Raw genomic sequence first — 26349 nt, 5'->3', positions numbered from 1 at the left:
TAACTAATTTTAAGGGGTGAGCGCCCCAAAAAAACGCCAATTTTTAGTCAAGCTTTTTTCAAATGCTTAAAAACGCTTTTTAGCCTGGTTTTGAAAAATTTGGCAGATAGGGTGCAGGAAATGTTTGGCAAAACAAATTCTTTATAGTATTTTTGGATAGAATGGAAAATCAAATTGATCGACCTAAAAAAAAACAAAAGTCCGCAAAATTTTCAAAATTTGTCGAAAAACCGCCCCACCCATAAAAAAAATTTTTGCACACGCCTCTGGTCAAAACCTTACATTAACTTTTTCACATAATTTTCGAAATCGTTTCTACAGGGCCACTCGACATTATCAAGATGTGATGCGACGCAGAATTAAAATCATTAATTGCAGAGCAAAAACGGCTTCAAACAAGTTCTCGGTGGGGTAGATCAACATATAGTGCATTTTCAGAATCGAACAAAAATATTTCTCGGTCTCTGTAACTTCTTCCCCAAACAGAAGTGTGCAAGAAATCTTTGCTTATTTTTCATAACTTCTCCTAGTGTCTAATTAGAAGTGTACTAAGAACAATCTTTTCTGTTCCCGCTATCGAGAAAACAGAATTTTTATGCTTGATGTGGCCTTCTTATTCAGTCAATGGCGCTGGAAATAATCCCTTTTAACAAAAAACATGCCCCATTGAAGTTATCGACTCCCTAAAATTAAAAAGATATTTAAGCTCCGATCTTTTTCACAAAGTTTTGTGAGTTTAAAAATTGCCAGTTTGGCCATGCTCTGAACTGATTTATGCGCGCTTTGTAGAATTTAGCGTAGCGCAGAACATTTATACAAGGCGAATTATACCGTACAAGATAATCGTTTCAATTTGAGTTGAGGCTAGCCAACTGGTCGTTTTAATTTCGCCTTTGATATTGACCCAAATTTACAGTTTTCAAAAAAGTTTTCCAAAAAACTAATCGATATGGATTAGGCAGCAGTCGGAACTATCAGTGCTTAGTCCTGTTTACGAGCAGTTTTGTTTTAAAACAAGTTTGACTGGAGTTGTAAGGTTGGGGTCAGAGCATAACTGTTTTTAGTCTAGGGCAATATAGTCTACTGTTTTTAAAATGACACAAAAAATAAGTTTTTCTCCATAATTGCATTATAGTCTATTGTTTTTCTCCATATAATCCCAATTAAGTTTTAAATGTATCATACGACATAGTATAGTTTATTTTTTCCATAAAATCTTATTACACAATCGGCTATCATAAAATCTTATTACCATTAAGTTGCGTATTTTCAGCGAGTTTAGTTTACACATTAATCATCCTGCATATTAGCGCATTGTGCATTCATGGTGCAATCATTCTTTATTTTTTGCCTTAGATTGTTTTGATTTAAACTTCATCAGGAGTTTTTATAAATTTCTAGCAAAATGAATGTTTTTACTGACAACTTCTGAAATCATAATCGCAAGGCTTCATTTACTTAGTATTTTTTTAGATGTAAATGCATATTTATGCCTCAACTGTTTATGCCTCCAAGTGTTGATTTTTTTGAAACTTAGAATTAACATGAATGAAAAAAAAATCCTGGTAAAAATGACTTTTTTCCTGGCGATTTGCGATTACTGTTTATTTCATTTTTGCAATTCCCAATATTTTTTGCGTTTATTTTTAGATTTAATTGCTTGCTTTTGTCTCAAGTTTTTGACTGCGATTGATTTGGAATTGAAATCATTAGGAATTTTTAGAAAAAATTCCGAATAAGATTGAATTTGTTTACTGAAGCTTTTTTCTGAGCTCATCGTCGCAACTCTTTTTTTCTTTCGATTTTTTTCCAATTCTTTTGCTTGTTTTTGCCTCAATTGTCAATTGACTACTTTAAATTAAAAATCACCAAAAAATATAAAAGATTTTACAATAATTGAGTGTTTAACTGCTGCTTATTTTCATTTAACTCATGGTTGCAATGATTCATGTGGGTAGCTCTCGTTTTCAGATTAAAGCTTTAAAAGAAAAATTCTGGATTGCCGTTAGTCATGATTTTAGATAGAATTTTTGGGGATTTTATGGAGATGAAAATTTATTTCATTGTACATAAATGTTTGAAATAAATTTTGGTATATATGGCCAAAAAAAATTACCGTGAGGTTATGTGGAGATAAAAACAGGTTTTGATGGAACTATGATTCGGTATAATTGTTTTGAAAGCTTACTTTTTGGGTGTTATATTAGAAAAAGTGGCTTAGTTGTACACATCTAGGATTATATTGGCAATTTTCTGATATGATTGACTCGATATTATCTATTTTGATCCGTGAATCTTCGGCGCGGCTTACAAACCAGCTCAATCATAACTTACTACTTCATAGTTCCTCGAAACAGTCAATATCGAATTCCACACCCGTTAAGGCATGGCCATGTGGCTCTTGAGCATTACTAGATCAAGCACGTCAATTATGTTTTTGTTCATGGTGAATTGAAACGAATTGTCGCTTTTCAAAATGCTCGCATGTGACTAAGAAATAAATTTGAATGATTTCTGCATGCCACGAACTGTTGACTCATTGACTAGTCCCTGATTAAAAAATAAATTGAAGAAAAATTATCTTGAAACGTGGGTTCATTCGCATATTTATGTGTCCTCAGTTTTTATTAGTTTAGTTCATTCAAAACACTGGCGAGAAAAATGATAGTTGTTAGAATTTATAGAAACTGCTGAAGCGCCATTTGAAATCCAGAAAAGTGAAAAATGAACAGTTTTCGCAGCGATGTTAAAATCCTAACTAAATGAAACTTTTTGAAAAAATAGTCAAGCCAAGAAAAAACTTTGTTAAATTGGCCTAATTTATTTTAAGTTGATAGGAACTTAATTAATTTTTAAATGCTAAAATTGTGTACAACTGATGACAGAAGGATTCAAAATATTGTTAAATTGATTTAAATGGAAGGACTAGGTTAACATATCAGGTAACACACAGATCAGTTAAACTTTTACTTATTTTTTGAGGAAATTTTTTTTTGATCAGATAGTGCAGGAACTGGTCAGACACTCTGTCAGAATCCTTCCCTCTGCTTTTAAAATCAAAATGGTGATGCCCTCTAGTTTGTTTGATTAAAATGATGCTATATCTAGATAAACCTCCGACAAACTATTTACAGCTGACATTTAAACGTATTGGTAGAATTCAAGGTTTTGTCTAAATTAATCTAGGCGATTTTACACATCGACAGATTCTTCTCTCGTGATTGATTTATCACTATAATAGGCCGAAACTGGTTTGTGTTGTTTGTATTACGAAGTAGCTATTTGTTAAAACTGGTTTGGTTTACAAATATTTCATTTGAAATTATTATAACCATCAAACTAGCAGCGGAACTGAGAAAGATAATTTTTTTTAAAAGTTAACTTCAAGGCTTAGAATTTAAAGAGCCAAACAAAATCTTAACCACAGAAAAGGCAAATATTCAGTAATTGATGGAAAAAATCGGTCCTAAATTTTCCGTAATGATTGCAGTTTCATTCATTTTGCTTAATTTGTTGGACTTCGGAGAAGTAAGTGGGCATCGACTTAGCCGGAAGCATCGTAAGTCAAAAAGGATGGAGCAAAATATCTTAACAGGTTTGTTTTCTAATTATCTTTTTGTTGCTAAAATAAGATTCATGTTTGCCTTCCTTCAAGCCTAATTTTTTAATCTAAATTTAGCAACTTTCCAAGACAGTTTACGGATAATGGAGATTTGGAATAATTAAATGGTTTTTCTGACAAAAATAGAAATTTTCATTTGTAAATTAATTATAATCAGAGGCGGATTTAGGAGAGGGGAAAGGGCGTTTATTTTTGTTTTTTTTTGTTTGTCAGGGGTTAAGCCCCATGATTAACCAAAGCATCCGCACTGTGGTAAAATTTCATCGATACTGGCGTACGTAAAAAAGTTTCTAAAACCGCTTGAACTCCAATTATACTAACTTTGAGGAGAGTGCACTCCAAACAACTTCCAGTTTCTGACTCCTTTTATTAATTCGTTTTTTAACTGAGGTGCGGTGCAACAAAATTGCGATAACATAGGTTTTTACAGTATTTGTGAGAGCTCGGAAAATCATTTAGGTCGCCTTGAAAAAACGACCCCCTTGATGAGGCGCGGAAATTTCTCGAGGGGGGGTTGGCGGATTTTCAAAAAAAAAATTGAAAATTTTGTCGACCTTTTTTAGGTCGACCAAATTGATTTTCTGAGCTCTCCCAAACCAATTTAAGGCGTTTTTAAGCACTTTTTGGAAAATTTTGACCAAAAAATTGCGTTTTTTTTTGGCGCGCGCTCCCCCTCAAAATTAATTTACATTGGCGCCAAAGGTCCGTCAGCCAAAAATGGTTATCTCAGAATAGTTCAAAGGGGGGACCCTTTGGGTCGGCAGGGGGTCAAATCCCTGAGGGGGGCGTCCGCCACCTCCCCCCCCCCCCCCCTAAATCCGCTACTGCCCTTGACGAAATCTTAATGGTTAAAATCGTACAACTTATTGTTAAACAATGGATTATTGTATAAATTTGACTACTGAGTGGGAAGAGGGCGTGTTTTAGCAGCTCTCCAAATATACCCCATATTTCAAAACCTATCAGATACACACTTATATCAGAGGCAGATCTAATTTTTTCAGAAGGCAGCAGAAAAAAAATACAGAAATTGTGCCCGCTTTTTTTAAGTTCATAACCAAATCGCCAAATCGATTTTTCCAGCTCTTCGAAAACATATAAAACAGCCTATTTTCACAAAACTTTCTGCGTCACAAGCTGTTTCTTAGCTGAAAAAAAAACAGACCAAAAAAATGTTTGGCCAAAAAGACAGACCCCCCCCTCGCCCTCTCCTTGTGTCTTTTAAAATACACCTTAAAAATAAGCTTGCGGTTGGTGGGCCGAAAATGGATGTTTATAAATCATACTAAAAGGGGACCATTTGGAAGGTAAAAGGTCAAAACCCTGAGGAGGGAACAAAAACGTCGGTTCTGTTGTGAGAAACCGACAGTTCTTTTTTCACAAGCTTGTTTCTTAATAGAAGTCGCCTAATCACTTTTTGATCATAGTTTTTTCTAATCGCAAGAAACTATAATTATTGTTTGTGAATGTTTTACAATTGAATTCATAAGAGAGTTCGTTTAGACCTTCCTCGACTTGTCGGCTCCAGCGGTGTTCAGTCCTCGATCATCAATGGAATAAATTCTCAGTGCAAACCTTTCTACGTCCGAATTGACGTGAGAGAGAACCCGGATGCTCTTGTGCCTAGTTACTTCTGTGGGGGCACTATCGTGGACCGTCGCTGGGTCATGACTGCTGCCAATTGTGTCCAAAACTATAAATGTAATCACAATTAAATTAAAGTAAAATTAATAAAAAGAAGATCAGCCGCTGAGCAAGAAGCTTATAGTGATACGACCCCAGTTATAAGAAAAAGTATAAGAATTGATTAAAAAAGCTACAAAAAATCCAATTTTTCTAAAATGAATGAGCCTGATGCTTATATAACACCACTGAATGAACAACAAAACTTTTCATAGAAATAAGCTAATTTCGTGAAAGGGTTCACCCCAGAAATCAAGAGAAAAACATCAGTTTTTGCTAAGTTTGAATTTGATTGGCAGTTTTTTTCTCGAGAAGCGGAGAAATTTCTTCTTAAATTTCTTCTAATTATGCAACTCATAACTAATAATTGAGAGTTTTTACATTTTTCTGAAACATTGGTTGCCCCAGGGGCGGATTTAATGGCGGAATGGGCTGACGTTTTCTCCCACCCCTCAGGGATTCGACCCCCTGCCGACCCAAAAGGTCCCCCTTTGTACAAGTCTGAGATATTTATTTTTAGAGAGGGTACTAAAATTTTTTAAAGGGCGCCTTCGGCGACAATATATACTAACTTTGAGGGATGGCGCGCCAAAAAAACGCGATTTTTGGGTCAACGTTTTCCAAAAAATGCCTAAAAACGTGTTTTTCATAATTTTGCCTGCGGCGCTAAATTTTTGGCCGATACAGGGTTTTTTTAGTGCTTTGGCAAAGGTCGCAAAATAAATTTGATCGATCTATTTTTCAAAAATCTAACCCTAGGAAACCCTAGATCCGCCCCATGGGTTGCCCTATAACTTGCCCTATGGCATTTATTTGTACTTTTCAATTGAACTCGAATTCAATTTTGACCTTGTCCTAAACAAGTATGTGTTTTGAGCAACTAGAACTTCGTTATAAAGCAAATTTACTTGTTCAATGACCCTACCAGCAAAAAAAAAATGATAAGTTCCACCTCTGAATGATTGAATCATCGCTTTAGTTTCGTTTTTGTTTAATTGTTTATTGTTTGCAGTTGATCAGATCAGAGTAAAGGAGTTCAACTGTTGGTATGACGCCATTCACACTTCACACGTCGAAGCAGTTTTCATTGCCCCAAAGTGAGTGCTTTCCGCTTTGATGAGTCATAGAAACAAAAGTGAAATCAGACCAATAAAAACTGGCCAGTAGCCCAGAATTAAGTGGTCAGACAGATACTTGGTCAAAAATTTTCACTTTTTTGCATTTTTTACTCATAGTTCTTTGTAAAATAGTTCATTGTAAAATAGGGTGAAAATGGTTCAACTCAAAAAAAATTGTATAAGATTCTCGTCTGGCCGTATGTCTCTTGTCGAAGCTCCTGCAATTTACAAGCCCAAACCCTTTTTTAAGCTTATTTAAAGCAAAAGAAAACTTCGAAAAAAATTTTCCTTATAGTTTTACCTAGATTTGCAATATAAAAAAATTGTTATTGGGCTTGATGAAAGCGCTAACGGATAAAAATTGGCCCATGTTTTTTTCTCGCGATTTTCTAAAAAAAATACAAATGTCCTCGTTTTTTTTGCCTGTGATCAGTTTTCGTAAAGTTATGGGGTTTTAAAGATTGCCAATACGGCCATTTTGGGATAATTAACGTTTAAAATTTTTTGTGTTATCAACGCAAAAGCGGAATTTCAACCCGTTTTAGATTCGTTCCTCATTTCGTTGATTTGAGACAAGCTCCTTGGCATATTTCATACTTTTCTTTATGAAAAATACATCACTTTATTCCTGACATAGAGTGTGGGCGGATGATTTTCAAAAAAGTTTCTTTGCGCAATTTTTTCTTTCGACTTTCGAAGAAAGCGATGAACATATGTGCTTGAGGTAGTTTTTGTTCCAACTTTTGAAAAAACTGAACATTTATGCTTGGTATGGCTTTTTTATTCTGTCATTTTTCGGCGATCGAAATTATAGTTTTTAACAACAATTTTTCACGCTCAGGACTAATTTATGCGCGCTGTGTAGTTTCTATCCATAATCCTGAAAACATAACGGGAAATATTTATGCGTTTCGAAATATCCCTCACAAAAAAATCGTTCCAAATTGAATTGGGGTCAGATAAATGGTCATACTTAGTTTGTGCGACTCAAATTTTCACACCTGATCCCTGATATTGTCCAAAATTTTTAGTTTTTCATCATCGTCTTTTCCCAATTTTTATTCGGTATGGAAACAGGGACAGTCGGAACATGCAGGGCTTTGCCTTGATATACGAGCAGTCTCGTTTTCTCATTCAGACCATTTTTGACTGATTTGGGGGTTCGATTTTTGGAGCTACGTGGGCCCTTGTCATACGCGCACACAACTATTTTAGCGTGATTGTCTGGTCAATCTAAGGCGAGTCTAACTAAACTGTTCGTGTTCTACTTTGATTCTGAATGTTTAACGCGAAATATTTACGCGTGGTGAATTATACCGCATATGTCGGTTTAATCGGACTTGAAAAGCTGTTTTAAACTATCCGGTATTTATGCTATTAAACATGTCTGGAAAGAATCATTTTTTTAACTAAACCTGTGTTATTTATTTAGCTTTCAGCAGAGACCAAAACGTAGAAATGACATCGCCCTCATCAAAGTGAAAACTCACTACCCAGATCACAGAGTGATGCCCATATGTCAGGTGGAGCCAGAGTTAGGGACCATCCTGGGCTCATGTGGCCTTGGGTCTACCTCGGCACCTAAGCTGACAATCCCAACTCACATCCAGGAGGTTTTCTTTTACGAGTCGATGTTCGAGAACATAGATCCCTTCAACTTCGAGGTAAGATAATAGTTAAATCTTTCTGAAAATCTGCAACAAAGCAGCGAAAAGTGCATTGCTAATATTGACAGACTCTAAAACTTGTGTTAAGATATATAGATAAAAACTTTACTGCTTGTTTAAAGACCTTTTTATTTACTGAAACTTCAAAATGTTCTTTATTTCGAAATGTTCGCACGGGGGCAAAACAATGCCGAAACAGAAAAAGTGTTCAATAGTGCCGAAAGTTGATGATTTTCGGCACTGTTTAACAACATTTTTCTTCGGCACTATTGTACTGCCCCGTTCTCATTTGCTTGCCACATGTGAAAAATCTTGTCCGAATCAAAATCAAAATTGTAAGGGTTTTGAAATATTGCGACACACAAGAATTTTCACACATTCATATAGAATTTTTGCCATAGCACTATACATTTTTTTTAAAAAATCATGAAATAAATTCAGAAGTAAGATATAATTTTTCTAAAAATGGTATCAAAACGCTATAAATCTCGTTTTCAGACCAAAAGCATCATTGCGTGGAACCTTACAAAAAAATGAAACTAAGTAGTCACACTTTTTTATTTACTAATGATTTTTTTGTAGACCTGTGCTCCTGGCAACGTGTGCACAGATACAGTGACAGACGACTCAAACATCTGTGTTGGGGACGAAGGCAACCCCCTCTACTCGTTCTCATGCCAGACATCCATCTCCCCCCACTGTCTCTACGGGGTGGCCAGCTACTTCCTCCCCCTAACCCATCCACAGCAGATGGCAACTTGCAAGGACGGGAGTGTGTATGCTAGCGTGATACCACACACCGACTGGGTTTTCCAAACCATGCTGCTCAACTGAACTTAATTCGCTCCCAGCATAGCCCACCCAATAACTTTGAGGGTGAATGAATGAAGTGTGTCTTTAATTTCTTGAAAGATAGAAAGTGCCTTAATCATACCATACTTCAAAACTGCATTAACTAGTGAAATCTATCGCCTTTTCTTGTAAAACTGTTAGATGGTTACCAATGTTGTAATAAATTTGCATTATAAATTAGATCTTCATCATTACTTTTTTGTTGAGACTTAAAGTTGTCTTTTAGACCACTCCAGAATGGCTGGGAACATTTTTGGCCTTTTCAGATCTTTTATAGAGCTATGGTAGTGTTTTTAGGCAAAACTAAATACCTAGATTCTCCAAGAATATTCAGAGGACATTAAGCATGAGATTATATACAAGACTTTTCATTCGTGATTTCAAAGAACTTCAAAAAGTTACCTGGGCATAGGTATTTCTCACTGACTTTGTTTTTCAGGTCAAATAAGGTTAAGTCTAATGTTTTGTCTGTTTTTCGTATTTGCAATTTATTTTAAGCTTTTTTGGAGTCCATTCACAACAAAAATGGCTTTAAAAAAAATTAAAAAAATGATGATGAAACTTTTTTGTCTTGTATTCCATCAGAAGGCAGTAATAAAGAAAATTAGAATGGTTCTGTTGTGCAGGTTAAAAAAAATGTAAACGTTTTCAAAGAAAAGTTTCATTTTTTTCTTCTTACCTTAGGTCTTTTAGCCAGATAGCAGAAGGAAACGATGGGCTTAATGAGATATTAGGGTAAAAATAGCAATAATAATTGAAAAATCTAAATTTAATTGGATTGTAAATACAGTCTGAAAACTAATCAGTCTGACCGTTTTTGTGAAAAATGGAAAATGATAAAAAAAAAATTTGTTGTAGCTAATTCTAAGTTAAACTACTAAAAAGAATAAAAGAATAAAAATGAATTAGTCTAAAGTTAAAATATTAAAAAGTGGAGAGAATGGCAAGTGAAGGTCATATGTAAGTGACTTGTTGACTAATTAAGATGAGTAAAGTTTGCAATAGATGCAAGATAAAATACGAATCACAACATTCCTCTAAGCAGAAAAAATTTGAACTAGCACCAATAGGTAATTACAAATTAACTGAGTCCTTTCCCCCTTTTTGGGGAATAGAGAAAGAAGTTTTATTACACCAAAAGTGCAAGCGGCTGAATAATTAAACTAAATACTAACAATGGCACTAGTTAATGCGAGAGTATTTAAAAAAAGAAAAGAGTTATCCGGTATCCGACGGATATGCCCCCAGAATTAATCAAATATGCAACCGAACGTCTGAGTAACGTTTATAAGCATAAATTGGTGAGTGGTGTGGTATGAATGAACGAAATTGAGATAACTGCACTCCGAAGGATCTTGGAAATACAAATGTGGAAATACTGGTTATTTAATCCGAAGGAATAATATGCTTAAAGTAAGATTACACAATCTAAGTATTCTGAAATTAGGAATCCGAGCATGATGTAGATTAGCAACAAGATATGGGATGAAAAGTACTCAAAATGAAGTTGGGTTGTAAGTTATCAATTACAGTTTCTGTAATTATCTAAAAAGTCTTCAAGTTCTGCGTTGAAAAGATCACTATCTAATTCTGAATGATCTCTGAATTATCAATAGTCATTCGTAGGGATTCATCGGTTGAGGAGGTAGAAATTTGATCTGGAGATGGGGAATCACAGTCAATTGTCACTAGTTCCACCGGGGTTGGACTATTGTTCGCTTCTTGTTGTATGTTATCGTCGATTTCTATTACAATTGGGTTATATGCAGAGCCAGAGATCTCTTGAGGTAAATCTACAACATCTATGAATTATCTTTTGCAATTTTGTTGGTTCTACATTCCTACTAGAGCGTCGAATGATGGGAGGGTCATTACCAGGTTTATTGGAAGAGACGGGAGTCGGAGTTGAATCGTCTGCAGATTCGACTATTTCGTAAACCGGGAAGTCTGTTGGTGTGTCCTTGTCCGTCGGATTAGAGTTGTCCTGTAACTCCCGTAGCTTGCTGTTTTCGGTGTCTTCCGCCTGTGGTGTAACACTCTGGTCGCGTGAAGTAGGGTTTCGATCTGTCGGAATGATGCTTATTGGGCATTCCACTGTTTGATCCCCAAATTGGTCTCCGGCTTGAATGTTGATGTCCTCTAAAATCTCAGTTTTAATGTTATTTTTGAGCAAACTAGAGTTCAGGGATTTTCCATTCTGAATATGGTTTTTACAAGAGTCCGAAATAAAACGCTCTCTAGCCACATCTCTACAAGGGAAACCACCCGCTATCCATTCCTAGTCGCTAGTATCAGATATATCCAAAGGAATTAGCATAGATTCATCCGAAGCAAGATAACCTGGAGGGGTTGTCGACTTCTTCGACCAACGAGTTTGTCTCCGAGCAGGTTTGTAGGATAACCCCGACGCGCGTGTCCTTGTCAAGTTATTTGACGATCCTAATTCGACCTGTTTGCGAGTTTTTATTTGTGGCTTTCTGTGCTTGGATTTGCGTTTTTGTTTGTGGCTTTCTGGGCCTGCTCGAACTCTCGTGCTTCTGACCTACTTCATCATTAGAGTTAGGGAAATAAGGGAAAGAAATGTTTCCTTTGAAAGGTCTAATCTTAGTCGAGTTTGATTTAGGAATCGCAATGTCAGATTTTTGTATTATTTTTCCGTCGGATAATTCTACTGTCGAAGTAGACGAATTTATAATTCTTTTGTTAAGTTCCTTATAGAAAGGATCTCGGTTGATGGTTCCGTTTGTTTTCCGAAGGATTTTACCTTTGAAGGGGCTTTGAAGAGGTATTGTATCAGTGTGGGTTTTCGAAGTTGAAGCCTAGTCTGTGTCGTAACCCTTCTTTGATGGTGTTTGATTCTTTTTCGCGGTCGAATCGTCCTTGTAACCATCTTCAAGTGTGGTATAGACAAACGTTGAGTCCATTACTCTTTGAAATTCGTAAGGCATATCACCTAGTCTGTAAAAACTAGTTAGAAATTGGTATGTACCAGTAATATCCCCGCCCACAACACTGAAATTACATTGATCGCTGGTAAACTTGTCTAATGCGAGTTGACTTTATGAATTTTTTAAATCTAGGTTAGTAAACCACACTTCTCCAACAGAATCACTTGCAAATTGTGCCGCGACGTTGTCTACCAGTTCGTGAACATAGTGGAGGGGAACTCGTCTTCCTTTTAGTTGGATCGGTTTTAGGGGTTCGTGAAAATGGGAAATTTTTATCTGGTTTTTAATTTTTCCACTCCGAAGGAACAAGTTTTTATATGTTTTTGATATGATTAGGATTTCTCTATCTTTGTTTGATGGAGAAATAGAATTTATGGACTTACACTGCTTGTGAGTCTGGAAATGTGGGAAGTACTTCTGCGAGACTTCTATCCCCACTTTAGGCAGGTTGTCAAATCCTAGAATGTTTCTCTCGTGTCCCTCGGTCAAGAAGAAATGACAGTCGTTGTTTGACCAACCGTTCCAGTATCACCTTTCCAGAAATGTTTATAACGTTGTCAGTGAATCCACAGTGAAGATCCTTGGTTGCTTTGTCCACTGGATGGATTTTTAAGTTAGGGTCTCGAAGTTTCAGTTCGTGTAAAACGTTTTTCTTGAGGAAACTATCCGGGCTAGCTGAGTCCACTTGTATATTCAAAATAACTTAATTTTCTTTTCCGAGGCCAATATTTAATAATTTCTTCAGTTCTTTTCCGTCATCGCCGAAGATTGTAGTCACATCTAGTCTGGTTAAGTGACCTTTGTATTTACAGGAGGTACAGGTAGTATCCTTTGCTGGGAAAACTGCTAGGTGACCTTTTGAGAAGTTTCCGCCGCACTTCACGCAGGTGTTGCTCTTTTCTATATTGAGAGTTGGCTCTCTTTTTACAGTGAAAAGGCTGTGCGGTTTATGTACAGATGATCCGTTGGATTTAAAATTGTTTGTAAGTTTTAAGTGGTTTAAAATTCCCTTTTTCTCGATGAGTGCTTCGTTTACTGCTTCTCGTGTTGGAAAAGTTTCTGTTAAAACTTTCATTTGCATGTCGTAGTTTTTCATGTTGTTTATGAAAATATCTCTATCCACTCTTCTTCTCCCCCGGCTATGTCGCACTTTTTAGAAATTTCTGCTAAGGCACCCCAAAATTGTTCGAGAGATTCTCTATCACGTTGTTTTCGGTTTAGCAATTTGTGTCGCTCAAATGTGACGTTTGTCTTTCTTACAAAGGCGGTTGCTAAGAAGTCCCAAAACTCTTTAATTGAAATTTGCAAGATTTTTACCTTTTTAATTTTTTGTCCGAAAATTCTTTTTCCTTCGTTCCCTAAGGCCAGGTACAACACTGATCGTAACTTTTTATCTGCTTCCTCTGTCGCATTCCATTGAATTTCTTGGTTTCGGATATAATGGAAGTTGATTCCTCTTCGTCGTAGCGTCTCTGTCCTTGAACGTTTCTGTCCATTTTCGACTTTCTTGGGTTTTCCGTTTCGCCGTCCAACGAATTTTCCAAATTTGGAGGTTGAGGATGATGTCTCTCCGAAAGATTTAGTAGGTTTTCGATGTCTATATTTTCTTTAGCGATTATAGCTAAGTGAAACAGATCGCTCCAATCTTCCCAGGGAATGGGGGGATCTACGGTATGGTATTCCTCTCAGGTTAGGTTCGTTATCTGACTGCGCCATGATAAAATATTACTTTGTTGTAGCTAATTCTAAGTTAAACTATTAGAAAGAATAAAAGAATATATGTGAATTAGTCTAAAGTTAAAACATTAAAAAGATAGAGATCATTCTCTCCGCCGGAGAGAATGGCAAGTGAAGGTCATATGTAAGTAACCTGTTGACTAATTAAGATAAATAAAGTTTGCAATAGATGCAAGATAAAATACGAATCACAACAGAAAAATTCAGACCCATTTATCTTGTGAATGAAACATAATGCTAAGCTATAAAGCAGTTATCGGAAACGAAGTTCAAAGTCCAGATTGGCTAAAAAGGATTGAAATGCAGCCTGAATCTAGTCTGAAAAATTGAAAAAGTTCAGACCAGTTTTTCTAGTTAGGGAGACGAATTTTTGGCATAAATATCCCGAATGTAGGGCTCTTATATGATACCCTACTCGACTATCTACGAGCTTTTTCTGAGGTAGTCAAATTCGAGCGAATAAAACGCAAGGCTGCTCTATTGTTTTTTTATAGAAAACATAATAAGCGAAGATTTCTGCGGCAATTTGAGTCATTAAATTAACCATTAGATGAGTCAAAGTATCACTCATAAAACATCAAAATGGAAGTTTTTTGTTCAGGCTGTTTCTTAAGACTTACAGGGCACGGTATTGCTCAATTTACAGAAAAACGTGATATCAGAAAACAAATTTAAAGCTCTATTTTCTGAATGTACTCAAAATTTTACTTTCAAAAGACTCCACCAAAAAAATTTAAAATTGCGCACAAAAATAATTAATTTTTTCGGCAATTCATTTTTTTTTTGCTAAATTCTGGCCTTATGGCCAGGAGCGGATCTAGGATTTTCTTGAAGAGAGCGGATTTCAAAAAAAGCTTTTGAAAATTTCGTTGATTTTTTTAGCTCGACCGAATTGAGTTTCCGAGCGCTGCGAAAACACTATAAATCCCCTTTTTTGACAACAAATTTTTGTTCCGCAGGCAAATCTTTATGCTACACTCATCCTTAAAATCAATATGCTACGTAATTTTAATCCAAAATTAATAATTTTGGAACCAGATCTAAACTAGAATTTATTATTGGATAATATTCTGATATTTTATATCTATAAAATATTGAATACTAACCAATCATACTTCATCAAACTAACAACTCACTTATTTGTAAGTGCTGAAACTACTAGTAGTTTCAGCACCAGACCAATTTGAATTAAACTTTTAATACAGTTGTTCTCATTCTGGAAACTAACTTGCATAAACCGGTGTACATTAGATCTTTTGAGACTAGGAGATATAAGAGTAAAATTAAGATTGGTATTAGACAAAGAAGTAGCACAAAACTCTCCGGCCGAAAATAAGATAGCGTGACGAGCAGACGGTGTACTTTATCTGAAATTACACTATGAGTTAGACCATCAGTCCCAACTCATCTGGTTCGACTGAAAGTCTCGAACAGACCTTAACTAACTTAGAATTAGACAAAAATTAGATTAGAATTGGACAATTACAACATTTCGTAAAAATGTTATATGACAAAACTTAGTAGATATGTCTCTACGCCTCAATAGATCAGATCCAATATTCCGAACAATACGAGAACTACCCGGTATTGGAAGAAGACGTCGAACGAGAGACGACATACGATTAGGAAGAAATCTACCAAATGATTTCATGATTGTACGACAAAAAAGAGATCAAACTTTTGTATTTAGGATGCTACCAGCAGTAAATTTAAATTTTCATTTACTGACATATTACTTGAAGAACTATCTTCAATAACCTTTCATGGCGCTAAACCTATTAATTGTACAATGACGACTAATAAAAACAACACTTGTCGTTTTCTTTAAACCAGCTGTAAATTAAATAAACTCTTGAAATTTTTTTTTATTGAATCTAGAAATACAAAAAATAGTTAGTATAAATCATGATTTGTTAATATATATAAATCATCTCTTCATCCCAGTTTCATCACCTAAAACATAGCAGCGAATTTCAAAAACTAACAATCATCAAAACTAAAACTTAATCTTAATGCTCTAATTTTAAACTATCAAGGCTCATCCTTGCTTTCACCTATATTATTTTCATTTAAATAACAGATCATCAAGGCTTTCCTCGTCAGTTTTGATCGAATCTGACAATTTATTTTTCAAACGCGTCGGAAATTTTGGATCTGAAAAGTTTTGAGCGTAACTGTAATAAGCTATAGTTGCGGTTGATGACAAAATGATAGCAAAAAGTGTTTGCCACGTGTCTGTTATTTAGATTCGGCAATGCCAGAGCTAAACTTGTTTTTTGAATTTGCTTTTCCTTTATTTGGGTATTTGAGTATGAATTTTTTGAAGCAAGGATTTTCAAAAAAACTCTAACATTTAACATATAATTTATTTGCAAAATAAAGTTTCAAAAGTTCCTAAAGACACAGGAAGATAAACAGTAGTTTATCCAATCACACTGGCCTGAAAAAAATAATAATGAAAGAATTCAAAACCTCGAAAAAAATCAAGTTTTCTCTTTAGTTTTCTAAATTCTAAATTCGATTATTTTTTTCCTGAAAATAAAGTTCCTGAACTTTGAACTATCTGGAGTTCTTTAACAGCGTTGGTTTTCAGTCAGTGCTTACGAGTTGCGTCAAGATCTGCTTCTTTTGCTAAAGAACTAAAAGAATAATTGGTAACACTAACAAGAACGAACATAAGAAGTTATCGTGGCCTTAGAATTATTTCCCATCGTCATTTTGATTCTTTTGATTTCGTATTGAATAATCATAAAAAAACTTAATGATTATTGTTTTTTCAATTATTATGCTGCAAGAAACCATTGATGAAGAAAAATAGCAGGACAATAAGAATATATAAAAAACGTCTAAAAAATGTTCTTTCAGGTTGTAATTTTTGACTCCTCTTTTTTTCTTTTGAGATCTATTGAGTTTCCCTGAACAATAAAGTTGACATTATAAAGCGGAAATTTTCGACAAAAGTCTATATAAAAATGATCGAATTCTACAAAAAAGCTATTTTGACTACTGAAAATAGTGAACTTGGCCAAACAATAACTAAAAACCTCTTTGTAAAAATTTTAGAAATAATTTAAAAAAACTTAGAATAGCCCTGATAACAATGGCTTCTACCTTGTTCTAGTTGTCTCAGGTCAATAAATTTAAACAATTTACATTTGAAACTGCTAGCAATTAAACCAATAAAACTCAAACTTAGACGTGCAGTCTTCAAAATACGCACGAGATAACTCCCGTAAAACTTCTCCACTTTTTCAGAGATTGTGTTGATAAGCTCAACAACTATTGTGTTTGTATCAAATCCGCGGGCATTCAGAAAAAAAGTGTGGATCGTGAATCTTTCTACTTCGAAATTGTAAAAAGAAAACAAACTACAGTGTAAATTTAATGGAAAAGTTACGGAAGACTTGTTGTGTTGATTTTTTTCAGATTTGAATCAATTTAACCAACTCAAAAATTTTCTGATGGAAAATCAGCATTTGAAATATTTGATTGATAGTCCGGGAGATCCATGTTACAAATTTAAAAACTTGTTTAAAGTTCACAAACCGAAAAGTTAGTCTTAGAAAACAATTCTAAAGTCGAAAAAAGTTCATTTTTTGTTTAAAAAAAAATTGTCCAAAGTTTCTTTTAAATTTTTTTTATGAGAAAGCTTTAAATTTGGCAAATCAAACTACGAATGAGCATTACTAGTAACTATTTAAAGACTTAAATTAAGGAGGAACTAGCTTTGAAATGAGTCGCAAATCATGTTTTTTTCAGCTTTCATACTGAAATCAAAAAAAGAAAAAGCACAGATAAACTTTCTTAAAACTGAGACATTTTTTTTCAAAACGTTTTGTTCGTAAGCGAATTGTTGATTGAAAAAGCTTTAAGATGATTAATTAGTTAATCCGCTACCATTTTCGAAGTAATCAAATCGGCTTGAAAAACAATAGACTTACGCCATAGCTCGTTCCGATCACTAGGGGTTGTTGAAGCTAGAACTGACAATAAACGTATTGAAAAAATTTTGTTGCAAATTAACCATTTTCTGGCGTTTGATAGCTCTTCTAATTGCTTTGATAACTTATGCTTTAGTTGTAGAAAAACAATAATTTGATCTAAACTTGATTTCGGTTAGAAAAAAAATCATTTATTGAAAAAAAGTTCTGTAGTTTTGTTTATAAGCTTAGTATTGTAGAAAAACATTGGTTTGGTCCAAGGTTGATTTTTTCAGCCATAGCACAAGTAAAAAAAGGTCTCTACAACATTATTGAAAAAGCTTAGTTTAGTAAAAGTTCAACTTTTATTGTGAATGCTATCACTGTTATTTTTGAAATACATTTTACTTTTCAAAAACATCGTGAGAGCCGAACTTAGTAAAGCAAAATTTTTGGTTTAATTTATTTTTTGGTTTTATTTGGCTTTACTTTTTTTGTCTATTTTCTTGCAACCCTGATTGGAAAAATCTAGTTCTGAGCTTCAGCGCTTTGGGATTTTTATTTATGTGTTTTAAGCTTATTGTTTCTTTTTGGCTGTTTATACCATTTTTTCAAATGAAGATCAATTCAACTAAATTATTTTTTAAGATTTGGCAAATTTTTCTCACAGTTGTTCTATCAAAACAATTGATGATAACTTCAGCAAAATTTTGCCTTCATCCTTTTAGAAAAAAACTTATCTCAAATTCTAATCAACAAAAAGAAACTCAAAATTATACTTTGGTTGAACAAATGATTTAAGGCACTCTTTTTGCTTGTTCTAATGTTTTTCAATTTGATGTTATATTTGAGGTCAATTTTTACGGCCTGGATATCACTATGATTTTATTTTTGATCTGTTTGTAAACATGATTTTTTTAAAACTATTTTTGTAACGTTGGTCAAAAAAACGTTTGAGATTTTAATTAAGACAATAATTTTAAAAGATTAGGTGTTCAGAAGAGCAATCATATTCAAAATGAACATTTCTGGTAAGTAATGTTTGATTGAAGTCAAGAAATCGAGATTTTTCTAGCGTTTTCAGATTGAGTCGTGTTAGTTGTAAAAGTTATCATAACAATTTACAATAATTATTTCTATTTTTTTTCAAAAGAAGATTTTACTTTCATTGAAAGCAATCCTTTCTCAGCAAAAATTATTTTCAAGTATAACAAAAATGAATGAAACTATCACCAAAATTTTTTCGTTAAGGAGGCTACATTTTGCTGGCGGCTAAAACGCTCAGATTTTGTTGATTTGCTCATATGCTATCTTTTAGTGCGAAATTTTATTAAGAACTTATCCCAATCCAGGATCGATATTTTGCATATGATATCTTTTTGACACAGTACTATATTTGACTGCTGGGCAACGTTAAGAACATAACCAACAGTCGGATGGAAAAAGTTCAATGAACATAAGGAAACATAAAAAAGACGAGTCTTTTTAAAAAAAACTTCCATTAACAAATATCAAGGTAAATAACACATGGCCTTAAAAATATTTATATTTCAAGAAAAAATTATGATTGACAACTTTTTGATAAATTTAACCCAACTTGAGAAATCTGGATTAATAGGCAGATTTTTGATTCTGTTGGCAAATTTAATATTAAAATGTACTTCTGAAACTAAACGACAAAAACTTTTTTTTGCAATTCTTACACTGTTGTTGCATGAAAAAAGAGCACCTTACTTTTAACAAAGATAATGGAATGAATTGAAAAGTATATCGAATTTCAAACTGCAAAAATCAACGTGAACAAATTTAAAAATTTAAAATTTTTCCTGACAAAAAAGAACATCAAGATCTATATAAAAGCTCAATGGCTCTGAAAAACTCGAAAGTTGCCAATCCAGGATCTTTGAAGCGCAATATGTTTTGTTCTGAAAAACCTGAAATGGCGAAAAAATTTGGCACGGAAATCATTCGAAGAGAAATTGAGATGAGCTTCTTAGACTTTTAGAAAGATAACTAGATAAGATTAGATAGATTAGATAACTATTTTTGACAGAATTGATTTTTTGAAAAAATTGACTCATATTTTGTCAGAATTGGTATTTTAAAAAACATTGAGCACAGAAAAGATAAATTTAATTTATGAGCATGCTCTGTCAAATACATGATTTTCAATCAAAATTTATTTCTTTATTTACAGCGATACTTCCATTACACAGTTTCAACAATTAACTGGTACATAATATAATCATAGTTTTTGGGGGATTTTTTAATTTCATTACCAAATTCAGATATAAGGTTTTTCTGATTAGTAGGCCCAAGATTGCTTATATCGATATGAGAAATAAAACTGCTCGAATTTAGTTTGCTGAAAGTTCAATGAAAAACCAGAAATTGATTAAATTTGTTTTTTTTTTCTAGTTTCTGGCAGCGTTGTTTTTTCAAACAAGTTTTTTCTTTGTGCATTATTTTTTATGATTCAAATTTTTGCTATCTTTATAGCAATCTTGTAAAACCATAGGCTACTAAGTGTATGTTAATGTGAAAACATAATAAAAGTAAAAAGGGCTTTAATTTGGGCCTAATTAGCTAAATCATCCCAAATGCATCTTAGTTAAATCAGCAGCACTTCTTATCTGGTCTCAATTTTCCCGCGCTTTTCTGAGTGGAAGTCGAAGTGGTCAGAGGTTTCTTTGAAAACAGTTCATACATCACCAGTTTTTCATTCTGCAGCAGGTTTTTACCCTCGATTAAATCGGCCTCGCTCACTAGAGGGTTGATAACTGGCATGTATTTTTGTGTAATGGCGCCCACCATGTACAGAACAATTATGAGTGACTTTTCTATGTAAAAAAAGAGATCCTGGCTAGGCAAAACATTACGCAGTGCTAAAAAACAAAAACATTTTTCACTCTTCAAAATTTATTTTGGAGGTCTAATAAATTGTACTAATGTCCTATCTAAACTAGGCTTAAAATAAAATAAAAAACAAAAGATGAGAGTTCAATTAAAAGGTGTGTTATTTCTAACTAAACACAAGAACAATGAACTCGCTTCCTCCAATGGAGATTGCTAGCAATAGTCAAGGTCATAGACAAACTGTTAAAAAAGCAAATTGCGTAAAAACAATTAAGACAATCACAACACTTCAACTAGCTGGGAAAATTTTAAGTGCTACAATTATAAAAGCCAATTGAAATTTTCCTTCCTGTGGGTGAGAGCGAAGATTAATGATCTGAAATTTAAATCAAGAACAAGACTGCTCGTAACAGGGCGAAGCCCTGAATGTTACGACTGCCTTTAAGGTTTATGGAGCAGCAGTAATAACATTAAAAAAATTAAATGAAATAAAATAAAACGAATTTTTTTTTCTAAAATTAGAATTTTTTAAATGAAAATCATCCCCCCACACGCCATATAAAGTACAAAAAGATAGATTTCGTTCCTTGTAAGAAATCAATTATGGCAAATAAGCTTTGTTCAACCAATTTGGAACGATTTATAATTAACGAATTTGGAACGAATTATATTGCGCGTTAATTGTCCCAAATTCGTCAAAATGGCCAAAATGGCAATCTTTAAACCCTCATTACTTTACGAAAAAGGATCACAGGTGAAATATCTTTTCAAATTTAAGTTCAGGACAACAATGGCTTTCGAATGATATAAAAAAAATTCTGTCAAAAATGGCTAGTTAAAAAGTCGAAATTTGTCTGAAGAAAAAAAAAACCCACCCCGAACACAAATATTCCGTTACTTTCGTATCGAAAGTCGGAACAATAACTGCATTGAATAGGTACGAAAACTTTTGCATCATGTGTTTAAGTAAAGTAAATGAGTTTTTGTATTGAAATTGGTAAGGCTACATTTAAGGAATGAATTGTTTCCGACGGAATTGATAAATTAATGAGGTAAGTTGGAATTTTCGGTTTGTAAAATTAACAAAACTGTTCCGCGCCGAACTACTTTTATGGGAATTAATACAAATTAGAAGGCAACTCTCGATTTAGGTATGGTAACGTTTTCATAGAAATCTTGAAATTGAATCATTAAAACTCATGTCTTTTCGGCTTTGTGCTTCATTGAGAAGTAGAAAAGTAAAAGTATATCAAACCATCTTGTGAAACAACTGCATTATGTTTTGTTTCCATGGATAAAAGATGACGCAACGAGTAAAGTTTTATGATCTTTTTGTTCCGGCTTTCGATACGAAAGTAACGGAATATTTGTGCTCGGGGTGGGTTTTTTTTTTCTTCAGACAAATTTCGACTTTTTAACTAGCCATTTTTGACAGAATTTTTTTATATCAGTCAAAAGGTATTGTTGTCCTGAGCTTAAATTTGAAAAAATATTTTGCCTGTGATCATTTTTCGTCAAGTTATGAGGGTTTAAAGATTGCCATTTTGGTCAATTTGGGACAATTAACGCGCGATATATTTCGCGCTATTAACGCGTAAGCGGAGATTTAATCCGTCTTTTAAATCGTTCCAAATTGGTTGAGAGAAACTTATTTGCCATAATTATTTTGTTACAATGAGCAAAATTTATTCTTTTAAACTTTATATGGCTTGTGGGGGGATGATTTCATAAAAAAAAAATCAAATTTTTTTTATGATTTTTAGTTTTTTTATGTTACTACTGCTCGATGAACCTGAAAAGACAGTCGGAACCTTCAGGGCTTTGCCCTGATACGAGCAGTCTTGTTTGATTATCTGATCGATAGAAAAAAGATTTCTTGTCAAATAAAAGTCGAGTCATATACTTAACTGTCAGTTTTGCATGCTGCATCGCCTCTGTATGCATGTCGTTTTATTTTTGAAAGACATTAACATGTCTCAGTATGCGTGTCGTTCTTATGAGACATTAAAATGAGTGCTATTTCCCTAATTTTCAGCAGATGAATTTCAATTGAACTCGAAAAGTGCATATATACATGGAGTTAGGAACCAATTTTCAATAATCATTCAAAGACGGTCGAATTTTTTTAGGTTGTCCAAAATAATTTTGCAAGCACTCCCAAAACACTATACAGATCCAATTTCGACCATAAGTGTGCGCCGGAGACAAATTTTGGAAGAAACAGGTTAAAAAACGGTTTTGGGCATTTTTTGGAAAGTTTTGACCGTCAAAGTTAGTATATATTTGGCTGATGAGGGGCTTAAATCCCTGAGGGGGACAAGGTGAGAGAGAAATGTACGCCTATCCACCCCTAAATCAGTCTTTTCATACATATCTAAGTGCAGTCATAAATGCATAATTATGTAGAATGCACATCTGAAGTCATTCGGGCATTTTAAGGCTTGAAAAAACCCAAAAAAAAACAAACAAAAAATATCGAGACCTATGTAAGAGTCTTCACTACGTTCATTACAAACTTTTGTGATTTTTTCTTCAATATTTATCTTTGTTCAAAATCACCAAGATCTATGTAAGAGTCTTCACTACGTTCATTACAAACTTTTTTGATTTTTTCTACAATATTTATCTGTGTTAACCCTCAAAATGTTCACATACACTTGAAGAGAGGTGCGGTGAATGCGAATGAGCCGACGATAGTGAGTGCCCATGTGGCTCTGTGTATGGTGGGGGCTGTGTGGAATATCTGCAGCAGCAGTCCGAAAAAGACGCAGTTGTTGATGAATGAGTTCACAAACTCTTCTGCCAAGAAACACAGCCGGTAGTTCAAATAACCCGCGTTCGCTGCAAAGACATAAGCAAACAAGAATTTAAAATTAACTGTGCACGAAGCTCAGAAATTTCGAACATAATTATTTAAGCAAAAGAGTGAAACGAAATATTGAAAAATATTGAAAAACAAAATCATTTAAAAAATTTTTTTTGAATCTTGAATATTTCTATGGGAAAGGTCTTAGACGGCGTGTTTTTGATAGTTAAATTTGCGAGTAAAAAGCACTCAAATATGTAGTTTCGAAATAACACTTGGTTTGGAAATTGCGAAGTTGAATAGAATATAGAAATATGGTCGGACAGGTTAAGGAAGACAGGCGGGGATTTTGGCCCATTTCCGGCATTTGAGTAGGTATAAAATTTTAATTGAAAGAGTTATTAAATTAGGCAGTTTTGACAAGTTTTTACAGTGCTGAGTGTCGTTTTATGGAGAGAAAGTTTTATGGAGAGAAAACAGGAGTCAATTTTTTTGTTGAAACCATTTTTGCTGCATTAATTTTTGCGGAGCATTACCTCACAAAATGCATTTTTGATCCCAATAAGCTCTTGCTCCAGCTGTTTTAGTTTGAAGTTAATTTTTTTCTGATACTTTATTGGTCAAGTTTAAACCGAATCACGCCGGACTCAGATCTGATCACGTTTGGAAATTTTTGAAATCTCTGTGCTCGTTGCTTGAGGCTGAAGCAACATTATCCAGCCCAGAAAAATAACACAAAAAATTCCATGTAGTTCTTAAACAAGGACACAAACAGCGGCTCGCCGTGATGAGCTGTACAGCTCGTATGTTGGTCCTTTCCCTCGTGGATAAATGGTCTTAAGATGGTCAGGTTTTTGGATGTGATGGTCAGACCTCTAATGCTTACATGTGTCAACACGTGAACTGGTCTTAATTCGCATATAAAGTTCAGTATAACTCTTTTTACCTGGATTAGGTATTCCGTAGAAGAACCAGAATGCGACTCTGGCAAAATACCAGATGGTGCCACATATGCACATGATGAACATGGGTCGATTGTAGAGTCCATGACGCCCGAAGATCTTACAAACGGAAGCACACATCACTGCCGACCCCGCCAACTCTGTCGAAACAAAAAGCGGCTGGGGCTAAAACCCATGTTTTCCTCTCCAGACATATACATGCCAATTAAACAAATTTAAAACGACCTAGAAAAATAACTTATAATAATTGACCGCAGATATATGATTCCACGATAACATTTTCTGTTGTTTACAAACATTAATTGCAAATAAGATTGGCCGGGAACAGTAATCATTGCAAAAATGGATAAAACCATGAAAAAATCACAGTGGCGCGAACATCTGGGGGGGAGGGGGGGGCTACACTTTCGCTGTAGTTCCTCCGCAGTCAATGAGAGTGGATGAATCAACAACAACAGCCAGTTACTGGACGAGAATCACAGAAGATTTTAGTTCACTAGTTTTACCAAAACAAATATTATCTTTTTCGTAGCTTTTTCCATTTAGTCTATTTCCCACTGTTGCGAAACTTTGTGAGCAACTTTAATATAAAAAATTTGTCGCTTTCATAAAATGTCAAGAACGTTTTCCTTCATTATCCTAATGACTTATTTCATTGTCATTATGTTATTCATATTCATGTTGTTAATCGTGTACATGATGTAAATATTTTAATGAATTGACCAATTTGTTTTCCGGACAGTAAAGTGTGTTTACTTCGAGACAATATTATTATAAACACAATGGGGTCAAGGACTATGACAGGATATTCTTTAGGCAAGCTATAAGAAAATAAATGGTTGACAAAAAATCATTTGCTCATATTCAAAAAATCATGTACAAAGTTTAAAAAATTGGCAAGAGATTTAAAATTCTCTTGATTTAAGATATCAAATTCAAATCACAAACTGTTTCAAATATCTAGGAGCTTTCAAGTTGCAAAATTACCATTGAAAGTTGGTGTGAAACATGTTTGAAAAAATAGCGAGCTTTAATGGGCTACTCTATCTATCTAGAATGAAGTTTTTTCATAACAAAGCCTTTTACAGTTTTAAGAAACATACACAAAAACAACAAGCGGCTATTATTGCTTTCTGTTATTTCCCAAGAAATTTCGCAAAAAAGCGGTTTGAAATTCTCGGTTTTTATAGGAAATTTTTAAATATCCAATAGTGAAACTGAACTTTATACTTTATGGTGGAAATGTTTTTACAATAGTTGACCCAATTTGAAAATACTAGATGAAGAGGAAAAATTTTTGTTTCGCTTCAACTTTCTTATGATTAAATTTCAGTATCGAAGCTTAAAAAAGGTCAAATTTTCCAAAAAGGGCCTAATTGAAAATCAAACGAGCCCCCCTCCCCTATCGAGAAAAACTTAGATCCGCTTCTGGTGGAGAGCGTTGTTTGCCTTCCTTTCAAGCATAGAAAACTTGGCCAATATTATGGGTTTTTTCACAGAGCTCAGACACTTTTTTCTAGGTCTTGAATTTTTTGAAGAAAAAAATTTTTTTTTTATAATAACTTTTTCGAATAGGTGCATTTTATCAGTGCAAAAAAAAAACAAAGTATGGACATAAATCGTGGACCGATCAACTATAAAATCGACCCTATTTTAGCCCGATTTGCCTTTTTCGGTAAGGGATTTCTAATTAACCAGCGAAAGCGAGTGGCCAGTTGTCACTGTAGACTCTGGTCATGTCAAGCCTGTTGGTCCTCTCGGTAGATGTGGCGATGTAGATGAGAAAGTTCACCATCAGGATTCCAAAGGACTTCTTCTGCAGTTTAACGTATTTGCAGAAGGACCGGGAGCCCTGTCGCTGAAAGAACTCAGTCTCCGTCACAGCTGAAGCAAAAAAAAACAATGGACACATTTGATGACAAAGAAAAAGAACTTTCGTTGAAAATTCAAGAAGCCAGTAGCGGATTTAGCAAAAGAGCGTTTTTTGGGCCCTATAAAAAATTGCAAATGAAGAATACAAAAATTGTTTCTTAACTGAGGATGGTAGAGCGACTTCATTGATAGTAAAAAAAATTAAGGTTCAAAACTGGAGAAACTAACATGAAAATGTTGGAGTTAGAGACTTAGAGACTTGATCTGAGGTTTCGAGTAAGGATAGAGAAGAAATAGTAGTTGATC

At 34.2% G+C, this 26349-nt stretch overlaps 2 protein-coding genes across 3 annotated transcripts in view; one reads left to right on the top strand and one right to left on the bottom strand.

Moving 5' to 3' along the window:
• The window catches only part of LOC134848315 (lysosome membrane protein 2-like), a 146340-nt gene that overhangs the window by 94979 nt on the left and 25012 nt on the right, over positions 1-26349 (bottom strand). The gene's annotated exons all lie outside the window — the stretch shown is intronic.
• On the top strand, positions 3339-9045 carry LOC134848495 (thrombin-like enzyme BjussuSP-1). The gene is made up of 5 exons (XM_063865970.1): positions 3339-3595; positions 5126-5323; positions 6318-6402; positions 7856-8087; positions 8673-9045. Exons 1-5 carry the CDS (start codon positions 3451-3453, stop codon positions 8922-8924), a joined length of 912 nt encoding a protein of 303 aa, XP_063722040.1. The 5' UTR covers positions 3339-3450; the 3' UTR covers positions 8925-9045.

Source organism: Symsagittifera roscoffensis, chromosome 6 (genome assembly GCF_963678635.1).
Source record: "Symsagittifera roscoffensis chromosome 6, txSymRosc1.1, whole genome shotgun sequence".
Classification (NCBI taxonomy): domain Eukaryota; kingdom Metazoa; phylum Xenacoelomorpha; order Acoela; family Convolutidae; genus Symsagittifera; species Symsagittifera roscoffensis.
Note: the sequence above shows the minus strand (reverse complement) of the source record. Positions and strands in the feature narration are given on the sequence as shown.

Coding starts and splice junctions, on each gene's coding strand:
- LOC134848495 (XM_063865970.1), top strand. CDS start 3,451: ATGGAAAAAATCGGTCCTAAATTTTCCGTAATGATTGCAGTTTCATTC. Junction 5,324..6,317: donor TTGTGTCCAAAACTATAAAT/GTAATCACAATT, acceptor TATTGTTTGCAG/TTGATCAGATCAGAGTAAAG. Junction 6,403..7,855: donor GCAGTTTTCATTGCCCCAAA/GTGAGTGCTTTC, acceptor TTATTTATTTAG/CTTTCAGCAGAGACCAAAAC.